The sequence below is a fragment of the Limulus polyphemus genome, unplaced genomic scaffold (genome assembly GCF_000517525.1).
Source record: "Limulus polyphemus unplaced genomic scaffold, Limulus_polyphemus-2.1.2 Scaffold976, whole genome shotgun sequence".
Taxonomy (NCBI): Eukaryota; Metazoa; Arthropoda; class Merostomata; order Xiphosura; family Limulidae; genus Limulus; species Limulus polyphemus.
The window spans coordinates 179,741-193,857 of NW_013666586.1; the positions used below are offsets into that span (position 1 = coordinate 179,741).

Here is a 14,117-nt window from a genome sequence, read left to right on the forward strand (position 1 = left end):
GTTTTTAGCACTGTAAGTCTGCAGTAATACCTCTGTGCCACTGGGGGGGCATATTTACAAGTTAAAATTGTTGTAATATAGTTAGAATGAACATATAAAATTGACTTTTAAAATTTGTGTCTGCAAGAATTTTATCAAGTGGCAAAAAAAAATATGAACAGCCAGAGGAAACCCTGTATTCAGACTTCAGGCACAGTAATTTATAATTAAGGTAAGTTTTAATCTTACATTTTGTACATGAAAATGTATCATATATCATTACAACTGTGTTGTTTAAATGTTTAGAAGCATTATTCACTATCAGTTACCTTTTACAAAAATATTGTGTACACTTTTTTAAACTAATTTTTATCTAGAGTCTGTAGGTTGGAGGAGAAGTTGGAGGCTATCCTAATTCAAGTAGAGGCAATAGATAAAGAGAAGTGTAGACTGTAGGAAATAGTAGCAGGATTTCGGGAGGAGTTTAAGCTATTACATGGAAGGGATATATCAGATAACAATGACTTTCAAAAAGTTAGAATACTAATAGGGATAAAAGTAGTGGATTTAATTGTAATGAGCCTATTCTGTTGAACAACACATTTCAGCCCTTGGCTTCTGCAGATGAGGAATTATTGGAGGGAAGGAAAACAAAAGGGTCAGAGAAGGATGTGAATGATAAGGAGGTTATAGTTATAGGAGATTCCTTGACATGGCATATGCATAGGATAGTCTGTGGGGTAAATAGGGAGAAAAGAATCAGATTATGCTACCTAAGAGCACGGGTGAAGGATATAACTGACAGAGCAGGAGATGCAGTTTTTGTGGTGCATATAGGGGCTAGTGATGTGATGAAAGGTAGGTCAGAGGAGATAATTAAAAAGTACAAGGGGTTGATAAAGGGATTTAAAGAAAAAGTCTGTAACTTAATTTTGTCGGGGATACTGCCCAGAATTAATTGTGGGATGAAACTATAAGTAGGTCACTAGGGCTAAATGCAATGCTTAGGTTAGTATGTAAGGATGAGCAGATTGGATGGTTGGACTTGAGGGATCAGTTCAGTGGAAGAAGGAAGCTTTATGGAATGTATGGTTTACATTTAAATAGGATAGGGGCTGGCTTGTTTGCTAAGGCTATTAACTCAGCTGTAAGGAAATTTTTTAACTAGAACTAGATAGCCGGGAAAAACTAAATGCAAATAGAATATAAGAGGCAGAGAAAAGTTTAGCATAGGAAATGAGTATAGAAGTAGTTATAATAATAGGTTTAATTTTGATGACGAGGATCCCACTTTGAGACTGATAATGCTTGGAGATGGCTTGAATGGGTAATGAAGAAAAACTTTAATATAAGTTTAACTTAACAGCGAATGTACAATGTTTCGACAAGATGATGATGACAAAACCTTGTCGAAACGTTGTACATTTGCTGTTATGTTAAACTTGTATTAATGTTTTTCTTCATTACCCATTAAAGCCGTCTCCAGCCATTATTAGTCTCAAAGTGGGTTCCTCATCATCGAATTCGAAACTGAATAGCACTTTTAGAGATTGATACAAAAATCTTTACTCAAAACAGGATTCTGTTAAAAACAAACGTTTCAAATTATGTTTGTTTTTAAACAAAATAGTTAGACTTTAACAGAAATATGGGGAAGCAACATGCAATAAATTGTTCACTAAGGTTTGTTGGGAAAAATTAGAACATTAATGATAGAATATAAACATAACTATCTTTTGATATAATTTTATCAGATAAATTACATATTTATAAAACATTAAATACATTAACAAAGATATATGAAACTGACAAAAAATATAATCAATATATGAAATCAGAGATTAAGAACTTGAGAATTTACAAATTACAACATTAGGAAGGAAATATTTAGAAAAAGTTATTTGTATGAAACACCCAAACTTTATAATAATATTCCAAATAAAGTAAGATCAATATTTAATGGCAAAATATGTGTAATAAACTGGCATTGAAGAAATGGACAACTAATACTGATGAAATATTATCTTTTTCAAAATTTGTGTTGCATGCTGAAGGGATTTAGACATTTTGGCAATAAAGTTAGAAAAAAATGTTATATTTCTGGACAGGTTCATACAAGTAATTGGGGTGAAAACTTCACCAATCATATGGTTACAGTCTCTGGACAATTTCAAGTAAAGGGTCATTTGAGTTACTACAACCACAATTTTTTCCTATGTTTTATGAAAGCTATATTGCAATTGTGAGCTATTTATATATTATCAATCATGGAACATTTTCTTTTATAATATTATCCTAAATGATATACCTATGATGTGTTTTCTTGTTAAATTGATTAATACTTGAAATTGTTGATATTATTTTAATTTATTGATTTTACTGCTTATTTAAAACCAATTAGAATATTTACATTTGTAATTTATCACATGGTTAAAAGGTTGGCTAATTGAGTATACTGCTTTATGAGCATTTGCTCTGTGATCAAAGAGTGGTTCGGTCCATTCTAGCACCTCTCACAACTTAAACCAGAACAGAAATTCAGGAATGTATGAGAATCAATGTTGAAAATATAACATATACACAATGTTGAAAAGTCAACTTATAGTTTGTTTAACACTAACAAGAACAGTAATTTATCACTTTATTAAACAATAAATAATACAGTTACAAATTAGAAACATAACATAATGTAAAAAAAAACCCAGTAAAATTATGCTTTATTTAATATTATTTAAGGGTTGGCAGTGGGTGCTGCCAGCCAGTTGGTTTCACTGTGGTCTGTAGAGCTGGGCAATTTAATGGAATATTTGACATAATAATCACTGAGTAACAGCAACTACACTTATTAGTGTTTCATAAACTAACTGATTGACATTATGAAAATAATCAACTAATTAAAAGTAGTGTCTTCAATTATTACCGTTTTTAATCATACCAACAATTGTAAATAACCAACTAACCAAAATTAGTTGCTCCAATTGGTACTGTTTTCAATTATTCCAACCATCCAAGTAATCAAAATATTGCCATTATGTTTGTTTGTTGTTAAGTACAAAGCTATATAATAAGGGTGCCTTTTGATTCCCATTGCCAGTTAGCTTGCTTACCCTGTCTTTGTTATTGTAAAGCTATTAAGGCTATCTGCCACTGTCACTTGTTTTGAACTGTTGACTAGACAGAAGGCAACTGACTCACAGCAACCATAATCAACTTTCAAGTATTAAATAAAGTGTAACAATACTGTTTTTACATTGTGTTACGTTTCTAATTTATAATTACATAAGTTTCATTGCGAATACTCCGCTTAAACAATCTATCAAAGAATGTTTCTCTCATTTGATGGCATTGCAAGTACTGAGCTTTCAGATGTTATGACCAGGAAGGAGTCTCTTGTTCATTTCGAAATTCTTTGAAACAGCCAAATACTTTTTTTACAAATTTGCCTTAAGCTGTCAGTCTACTCTGTGGAAGATTGCAACTGTGACTTTTTTTATAACACAGTGTTGTGTGGATATTGAAATACCTGGAAACAGTGTATTGTTCATGTAAAGTTTGAAAAATTGCAGTTTATTCTACGTGTAGATAATATTAACATGTTAAAAGTATACATACAATTCAAAAAGCTTTACATGTAGATAGTATTAACATGTTAAAAGTAAAAATACAATTCAAAAAGCTCTACATGTAGATAGTATTAACATATTAAAAGTATACATACAATTCAAAAAGCTCTACATGTAGATAATATTAACATGTTAAAAGTATACATACAATTCAAAAAGCTCTACGTGTAGATATTAACATGTTAAAAGTAAAAATACAATTTAAAAAGCTCTACATGTAGATAGTATTAACATGTTAAAAATATATATACAATTCCAAAAGCTCTACGTGTAGATATTAGCATATTAAAAGTAAAAATACAATTTAAAAAGCTCTACGTGTAGATAATATTAACATATTAAAAGTAAAAATACAATTTAAAAAGTTGTACGTGTAGATAATATTAACATATTAAAAGTAAAAGTACAATTTAAAAAGTTCTACATGTAGATAATATTAACATGTTAAAAGTAAAAATACAATTCAAAAAGCTCTACATGTAGATAATATTAACATGTTAAAAGTATACATACAATTCAAAAAGCTCTACATGTAGATAATATTAACATATTAAAAGTATATATATCATTAATACTTTGAAAGAAATATTGACACATTAAAATCTTTATATTATTAATTTGGTTTAGTTAATTTAAAAATTATTATTTCATTAATTTGAGTTTTTGTAGTTCGTATCAACAACAAGCAACTGATGTATATAATATCTCAGAAGTGTTGCTAAGCACTGGCACAAGTAGCCCTTACCCCAATTTGATTTGACAATGTCCTGAATTCTCAATTGGTGTCTTGAAAAATCAGAATAGAAAGCCATGATCAATATCATACTGAAATGTGAAAAATTCCTGTGCCTATGGGCTCAAGACTGATTCTTTTAAGCACCTAGTGACACCTCTGTAATGTATAGTGTATGCTAATGAACAGTAATTCTTTAAAGAATTGTTAAACATTACTAAGAAGTGGATTTGACATGATGCATATAAAAATAACTATAATTACCATTTTCCTGGTGTATTTCATTTGGCAGTCTAATTGGGCAACTGTGTATTTGGAACAAGGAGTTCAGACTGTAACTCATAGACCTTACGGAAAGTAACTACAATATAAGAAGGGGAAAAAATATAGTAAATATTTGCTAAAAGAATAGATACAAAACTAACAAAATACTACAAGTAACTTAATTCTTGATCTGACAAGAATACATGAAAAACTCTATTTTGATCATGGTATGTAACAGTAAGTGTAATAATGTTTAATACAAAAAATTTAGCTTACATACCACAATTTTTCCTGCATTATAATTACAACAAACATTTTTTTTGGTCTAACATGCAATGGCAAATAAATATGTAAAAAGGATAGAAATGTATGGAATTTGCATTTTGATGATTTAAAATAAAAAAATGTTGGCTCACTTTGCAATAGAATGTTGTTGCATACAAAATAATGACTAATTTAATACCCATGGTAATCTTATTCTTCTCTATCTTTAACAAGTAGAACATGGTATTAATTTTATTGTCTCTCTGTTTGTTTGTATTTAAGCACAAAGCTACACAATGGGCTATCTGTGCTCTGCCCACCACGGGTATCGAAACCCGGATTCTAGCGTTGTAAGTCAGCAGACATATACTGCTGTGCCACTGGGGGCTTGTCTCTCTGTACAGTGAAGGTGCATATAAAGAGTCCATGTGTTTGATCATTTAAATTTAGTTTGTGTGCATTCTGTTCACCACTATGTGATCAATTAGCTTGATATTGTTGTGTTTCATATAACATTGTAAACTTAGTCTCAAGAACTAAGTAGTAATCTCATTAGTCACTGTTATATATTTTTCTGATTTAAAATCAATTTCAGGAAGTGGTGTTCATTTTGATCAATAAAAATTAAGTAGTTTTAGAAGTGAAATGTTGGGGGAATTTGTAGGGAGAAATGTGTGTAACACCAATAATTGTATTTTCAGTTTGTTACAAGTTTTGTTCTACATTGCATGTATGATACATTTTCATGTACAATAGTCTAGCAGATGTGTGCAACATAATAAAAGAATTATGAGTTTATATGTATAAGCATGAAATTTAGCATAGTTGTAGACCATGGCACAGAGAATATTTTTAGAAATGGAGCCATCCCGAAAAAGGCCAATATTACCTTTGGTGACCATTTTAAAAAATAGCTACCAAAAGTTTGGATGACATTGAAAAATTGGTATTATGTTGCTAAATAAATGCACTTAAATATTGCCATACACAAATATATCATTGAAAAACATGAGCTTATGATAAAAACAACAAACAATATATATCCGAAACGTCACTATAAAAGTGCTGAGTCAGCAAAATATGAAATTGTAAACTTTAACAGTCATTGGCTGTGATGCCATGCAACTTACAGGTTACAATCTTGCCCGCCATGTATTTTAATGCTGCTTTCTTGCAGTTGCAGCAACCTCTGAAACCTTTCTTGCAACAGCAGCAAATGAGTTCTCTTGATACAGTGCTGGCTTCAGGCAAAGTAGTCCACTTTGGTCTCCAGTTCAATGGATCAGTCCAACAACAGTTGTTAGGGGGAGGCATGTTAAAGTCTGTCTTTTCATAGTGAGCAATTCTTGTCAAACTTCTTCTGTGTTTACTTTATTGCTTGTTCTGTCGTGCAGTAGGATGGTGATGCATTTGAGTACAGCCACATCCCCATCAGGTGATATTTTGCATCTTGTACTACCATGTCCCCTAAACTTAATTTTGCAAGTAGATGCTCATCTTGTAATTCCAATGCACATTTTTTAACATGAGAGTCCACTCAGAATGTCGATGCTTCACGAAGAGGTCCAGTTGTCGACACATTCTTGCATAAAAAGCAGATGTCCTTATATTATTTTTCCTGGTTTGATGAGTGTAGTTCTTGGATGTTGTTGAACAAAGATCACAGCCTATTTGGGCTGATTTCCTATTCAGTGCTCATTGAAGTTTTGTGGTGTTTTGTATGGTAGGATTTGTGCCATTTTTCCTTGTTTTCCATTAGAGTGGCTTCTACACCATTCCCTTCATCCATTCATTGAATGTCTATTGGAATAGGCAGCTCATCTAACTCATGGAATCACACTAGACTTGATGAAAGGGTAGAATAACCCTGACCAGCCCCAATATCATAGTGCTTTGAGCCATTTGGACATTGTAAAGCTTTGAGTATGATTAGTTGACAAAGAATGCACTTGGTCCAGTTGAAGGACCAGGCTGTTGTGGATCAACCAGCTGAAAACTCTTTGACATTGTCTGAGTTACCAACACCAGGTTATATATAAACATATACAGTTAGTCACCACTACCTATTAGCATTCACAATACCCGAAATGAACCTCATTCATACTATACTATTAGTATAACAAATGGTACGTTTTGGAAATAGTCACATAAGTCAAGCACTAGTGAATGATTGGCAAGTTAATAGAAAACAATGCATTTTTTAACTTATGCCAACATTACTTTAATTTTAGGTTTACAGACTCCCCATGTCTAATTTCTCTAAAAGTACAATAAATATAGTTTTATTTTCACGTATTTTAATTTTATTTATTTATATTTTATGCAATATCTTTTTCTTAGTTAATGGTGAGAAGGGTAAGACTAGGGGACCCATATGTAAATTTTGGCTGGAGAGAAGTCATCTTCAGCTAAAACAGCTTTATTTTTATAACAGGGTGGTTTTTATTTTGAATGGGTTACCTTCAGGTGAGATGGATGCAGTTAATTTAAGGGAGTTTGAAGGAAAGCTTGATAAATATTTGAATGTATGAGTTGGCTTTGAATGTGTTGTTGTTCTTTAATGTTTTCTTCTAGATAAAAAAAATATTACCATTATAAGTCATAGTAAAACATGTTTTCATTAATGTTATATTTTAGATTAAAAAAATATTACCATTATAAGTCATAGTAAAACATGTTTTCATTAATGTTATATTTTTAGATAAAAAAATATTACCATTATAAGTCATAGTAAAACATGTTTTCATTAATGTTATATTTTAGATTAAAAAAATATTACCATTATCAGTCATAGTAAAACATGTTTTCATTATTTATTTGATTTACACAGGATTAGTGGGGGATTATTGCATACTTAAAAAACAAACAAAATGGTGATTGCATTGTAATCTCAACATCAGTGATTCTCCAAGTAGAAAATGCTGAGATTATCTTTAAAATAACAACAGTGAAAAAAGAAAACAATATTTTATTTTTCAGTTTGAGAAATACAATGGAATAATTGATTAGTTGAATGTAATTGATTAATGATCCTAATGATTAGAAAATTTCACTAATCACCCAGCTATACTACAATGTAAAATCATAACAGTAGAACAAAGTAGCACTGTCAAGTGGTCATACAGCAGCAGGAGAAAATAACAATAGCAGGATAGAGTAGCAATATAAAGTAACATCATAACAGTAGGACAAAGTAGCACTGTAAAGTGGTCACATAGCAGCAGGAGAGAGTAGCAGTATAAAGTAACATCATAACAGTAGGACAAAGTGGCACTGTAAAGTGGTCACATAGCAGCAGGAGAGAGTAGCAGTATAAAGTAACATTATAACAGTAGGACAAAGTAGCACTGTAAAGTGGTCATACAGCAGCAGGAGGAAATAACAATAGCAGGATAGAGTAGCAGTATAAAGTAACATTATAACAGTAGGACAAAGTAGCACTGTAAAGTGGTCACATAACAGCAGGAGAGAGTAGCAGTATAAAGTAACATTATAACAGTAGGACAAAGTAGCACTGTAAAGTGGTCATACAGCAGGAGGAGGAAATAACAATAGCAGGATAGAGTAGCAATATAAAGTAACATTATAACAGTAGGACAAAGTAGCATGTAAAGTGGTTAGAGAGCAGCAGTAGGTAATAGTTTTGTAAAGTGATGATATGCCAGTATAACAAGTTTCATTTTGAAATAAAGTGTAACATCAGATAAAGTAGAAATACAACTGCTGGAGATAAATATTTTGTACTTTGATGTAAAGCAATAGGAGAAGTAGCATTTTAAAATGGCAGTGCAGTATCAAAAACCAAAGTAACTTTGTATTTATAATTTAAGCAATAGGAGAAAGTAGCTTAGTAAACAGCTAAATTGGATTCACAGAAGAATTTATGTACACACTTCTTGAAAAAACATAAGGAACTAATTAAAGAATATAGGATTTAAAATATAATTGGTGTAATACTAATGTTTAAGAGAAGTATAATTAATTAAACTTGTAATTCAGAGGGTGAAGAAGAATTTTAATAATAAGACTTGTAAATCAAAAAGAGTGAAGTAGATTATTAATAATGAAATGTGTTCAATAGGAAGGAATCCAACTGTTTGCAATGGCAGTATTTTGTTAAAACACATTTTCATGGTGTTAAATATTATATAAATGTGCTTCAATGTTTTCTTTTATTAAAGGCCAAACAGGAAGCATTAAACTTGCAGGATGAACTGGTGAAATCAGCTAAATCACCAAATCAGTCATTCGCTTCTGAAGCAATTATAAGAAGATTAGAAGAAGAAAAGAAACAGAATTTGTCCAAGTATCAACAAGCTCAAGAAGAAACAAATAGATTGAAAGATAAACTTCAGGTTTATGACATTTTGTTTCTTGTTTAAGTTAACATGTTGAAACAGATAATGTTGGTACAGTAGGCCAGAATGTCTCCCATATACTTTCTGTTATTACTTGAGTATATATGTACCTGTTGAGTAAAATGTTAAAATTTGCCTTTTATTTACCACCAGGTATTGTATTTTCTACTTCAACACTAGTGTCTTTTTTTGAAGGGCAAAAAATGGTGAGAAAATAAGCTCATGACTGGTTCTTTTCTAGCTTTACCATGGTAACCAACAAAGTTGAATAATTTGTTAAATTTCATTGTAACAATCATAGACAACTTCTATTATTGGATACTTGAACATTTGAAACTTTTAGTAAATAAGTAAATTATTCTTGGTTGTTGACTGAACTTATAGTCTAAACATTTCTAATAAAATATATACTGATCAATTAGTTGTAACCAGAGAGATCATATTCTAAGAGCTACAAAAAATCAAGTGAATTAGTATCAAACTAAATCTTCTATTTCATCAAAACTGAAGTTTTTTCACACAAGAATTAGAATTGAAAGTGTCTTTATATAACATAATTTAAAAATAACACAGTATTTGTTTCAAAAAATCAATGCTATAACAGTTCTATTTCAGGAATTCAGTTATATATATTAAAGTTAAAACAAATTATAAGTGGATAACAATGACAGCTTAATTTTCTTATTCTACATTTTACTTAAAGTTGTCATTTTATACTACAAAATAGTTAATTACAATTAATGTGAGCATATCTATTTCTCCATAATTTTCATAATTCACTGAAAAGAATTTTTTTTTACATTTTTGAAATAATTTTCTGTAAAAGGTTAAGTTTTTATGCTTGACTGTGAGTCAAAAGGTCCAAGGTTTGAGCCAGTGATGGGTTTCAGAATTCACACTGTGCTTTCAGCTATAAATATTACAAAATTTTAAAGAAATCTAGAAGTAATTATTTGAGTACAAAATTTTGAAACATATTGTTATAAGATTCTATTTATAAAAACACCTTGGGGAAGTATGAAGTGCTTTATTTTGATTAACATAAATGCAGAAATTATTTTGAAGGGTAAAAGTGACAAATTCGTTAACCTATCTCTCTTTGCTTTGGTTATCAGATATTGTTTGGATGTGATGGATGCTTACATAACTTAGAAAAATAATCCACTGTTGAAATAATGATAAAATGAAAAACTGTAAGTTCAGTCAAAATTTTCAACTAAGAATAAAAGCTAATTATGCAAACTAATTTTGCTATATCTTATGAAAAGGTCATCAGATTGACAATTAAGTTACTTTTATGATAGTTCCTGTTATTAACAACTTAAAAAGTGTTTATATTTGGAAGGATGGTTATAAATATTCAATCTAATTCAGTAATAGTCAATCCATTATAATGTGATTTAGAAAATAAAAATACAAGTAAACTCCTTTCAATAAGTTGAAGTTATTAGCTTACATGAAATAGTTAAGAGAAGAAACTTGCTTGCACTGTTTTGTAGAAAACATACCTCTTAAAATATGTAACAAATTAACAATTAACCCTTCTGTGGCTTGCCTAAGATAATTCAGGTGTCTTCCATGTTTCAAAAATATTTGTCCGAGTTAATTTGGGCAAGCTATTTCTCGCTGTATTTTTAATTATTTGCCCAAATTTCTTTGATGATACCATGGATTAAGTCGGTACTCACCAAAAGGCATTGGACATACTGTTTGTGCAGATCTCTATCAGAGTTATTCTGAATTATATATCTGAAACACTGGAGAAAAGCATTCCTGTTCTTTACTGTGGTTTCATTGAAATAATATATATTATGAATAAATCCCAATATGTAACATATATTTATCAAGTATATTTTGTGCATTAACACAATAACAGATCATAAAATATCTTTTTTTTTTATTAATATATATGTGTAAACTGTCAAAAAGTGAAACAAGACACCTAACTTTTTGTTGAGCTCATTTCCATAAAAAAAAGCCTGACATAGAAGGGGTTAATATACTGTTTTGTTTCTGTAAGATTTACTACCTTTGGATCCACATACTCCATCATGTTGACTAATTTTGTGTTTTTAACTATTATAGAACTCATTTTAATGAACTGACAAAAAGAAAGGATGAAATTTCTCATTTTCTAAGTAAACTGCATAGGAAATTCCAGTGATAATTATTGGGATTAACTGCAGTATTGGTGGTATCTTAGTTGAAATTTTTTTCATGTGACTCATGTTATTAGGGATCCTTTAAGAAACAAAGTTATGAACCCACAAGTGAATTGGTACGTAGATATTTTAGAAAAAAGTTTTCAAAACCAATGAGAAACCATCAGTAATTCTGGGGGATAAAAAACGTTGAAGTTGAATGAAAAAATGTCAAGTGATTTACACTTTTAAGAACAAAAATTTACTGTTTGTGCCTAAGTTTTTCATCAGAATGTAGAGTGTACAAGCACTGTTAGAACTATGAGAACATTAGAACAAAAGATCAGGAGTCAAAACAAATAACAAACAGGTAACAATATAGACAATGAAATATAAATAAACTGGTGATCATAACAATATAGAACAATTCAGGTATTGTTAGGCAGTCTTGCATGACTAATACATTGAGAGAAAATAGTAATTAAAAACAAAAGATATGAAGTAATATCAAGTACTAAATCACACTGAAAGTTCATGTGAAGCAACAAGTATGTAAAACATTGTGCATGTCTTTCTTTGAACAATCATTTACGGTGCTTGTTAATTATCAAATAGATTTGTACAGTCATGAGAGCATCTAAAATCCCCTTGGTCCCCACATGAGAGTAAAATTTTACATTTTCCAAAACCTAGAAGTATATTTGTATTTTAAACAAACATTTAGATATCTTTGCCACTTTTCATATGAAAGTAAATCCATACAGCTAGTCTTGAGAGCCATCAAAAATCCATTTATTTTCCCCTCTCACCATATGAGGAATCCAGTTTGTTGAAAATTTCCAAAATATAAATTTACATTATTATACTGGATGGCTCCTTATGTGTTAATACTGATTTTTTAATTAAATTGGTTCATTCAAACCTGAGAGCCACTAAAAGCCTTGATCTCCCATTTTTGGGACCCTCTCGTAACTTTTTTGAAAATTGAAATTTTCTTTGTATGTATTCTTTGGGGGGTTTAAAACCTCGTAAAGATTTTAAAGTCATTTTCTGATAATTATGAAAGGAATTCAAGAGTCAAGTCAGAAATATTATTAACAGTTAGGTACCCATCAGATGATACAATGCACTTTAATCATTATATGTAAGAACAGTATTTAATTAGCTGCTTTCTTTGCCGAGTATATTTTTAGTTCTGATGTGTGAAATTATGAAAAAAGTGCATTAAAGAAAATTAAATATAATCTGCAAATCAAAATGAGGAAAAGGAAAAAATGAACACACAAGTTAAAATATTTTTTATGATAGAATACAAATGATTAAGACTAAAAAATGTTGAGAATCCAAATTAAATAATACATACAAAAGATGAGTAAATCTTATAATTCAACAAAATAATAATCAGTTAAATCACATTAGGATGTAGTTTTGGATAAAGTAATATGTATCATTGTGGGATTAGAAACTGATCTTGATCTCACTTACAAGCATAGGTGTAAAAGGTGTGTGGTAATATATATAATTGAATCATTAGAAACTGATCTTAAAGAATGGATAATTTAAGCTTTGTGTCTTTGATTTTACTTTGATTTGACAATTAAAAAAAAAAGACACTTGCATGATTAGAAAATGTTTTATTTGATATAGTTGAACTGTGTGTTATTAACAAGCCACAGATTAAGGTATATTATAAAGGTTGTATCAGGATAGTGCTGTGGGTTTTATGATTAGTTTCCACTTTATAGAGTGATAGTTTATACGTTGATTTTATTACATTTTTGTTTGTAAATTAAGTATGAAAATCAGTTTATAAAACAAACATAAGGCAAAAATTATCTCCACTTGAAGTTTGGTAAACCTGTCTGTACTACTGTCCATCTAATTAACTAAGCTGGTATATGTTAAAACTGCAGTTCTAATCTGGTCATGGCTTGAAGATATAAATATATAGAAGTGGTATTTCAGTCACTTTAAGATTCCACTTAGAAGAAATAGTTGTTTCATTAGAGAATTGTGTTTATGACTAACTAATTCTTATGAGTTTAAATATTTATAAGGTGTTGGAAGAAGACCATCAGGTTGAGAAGAAGACACTACAAACAGAGATTGGTCAGCTGAAATCTCAGATTGAAGAAGTAAGTAAATAGAACTTGATGAATAATTATTATTAAACTTGGTTTTAGAATACTATTCTCAAAGTATGCTGCTAAGTGATGAAAACATAGTTTAATCTTTTAAACATGCTTCTATGACTGTGATTTCAAACTTCAGAAAGTAAATAAGTTCAGGTAGAGGAAGAACATGTGATTTTGAAACAATATTCATATTCTCTTACATTACAATTTTATTGGATTTGGTATTACAAAATGTATTATCCTAAGCTAATTTTATAAATTATTAACATATTGTTTTCATCAGTTATACTGAAGACAAAAGTAGTTCAGTATGAATTCAAGTCAATTGATTGACATTTATGAACTCCATTTTGCACCTGGAACATATACTTAGACTGTAAAATAATTTAAATAATCCATTTGTGACATTATCCCAATCATAATATAACAAACTTAGTATAACTGAGTTTACAGTGAGTTGTGGTTAAAGATGTTACTCATCTTCTGACTGTGGTTACTTGTATGCATGCTTGTAATATGTGTCCTTAAGTGAGTTGTGGTTAAAGATGTTACTCATCTTCTGACTGTGGTTACTTGTATGCATGCTTGTAATCATATGTGTCTCTATAAATTCTTTATTA

The 14,117-nt window shown here is 30.1% G+C and overlaps 1 protein-coding gene across 3 annotated transcripts in view; it reads left to right on the forward strand.

Moving 5' to 3' along the window:
- The window catches only part of LOC106461515 (centrosomal protein of 135 kDa-like), a 152,886-nt gene that overhangs the window by 87,608 nt on the left and 51,161 nt on the right, over positions 1 to 14,117 (forward strand). For all 3 annotated transcript variants that reach the window (XM_022388501.1, XM_022388500.1, XM_022388502.1), the window contains 2 exons: positions 9,045 to 9,218; positions 13,420 to 13,497. In XM_022388501.1, coding sequence (XP_022244209.1) covers positions 9,045 to 9,218; positions 13,420 to 13,497 — 252 coding nt within the window. The remainder of the gene's footprint in view (positions 1 to 9,044; positions 9,219 to 13,419; positions 13,498 to 14,117) is intronic.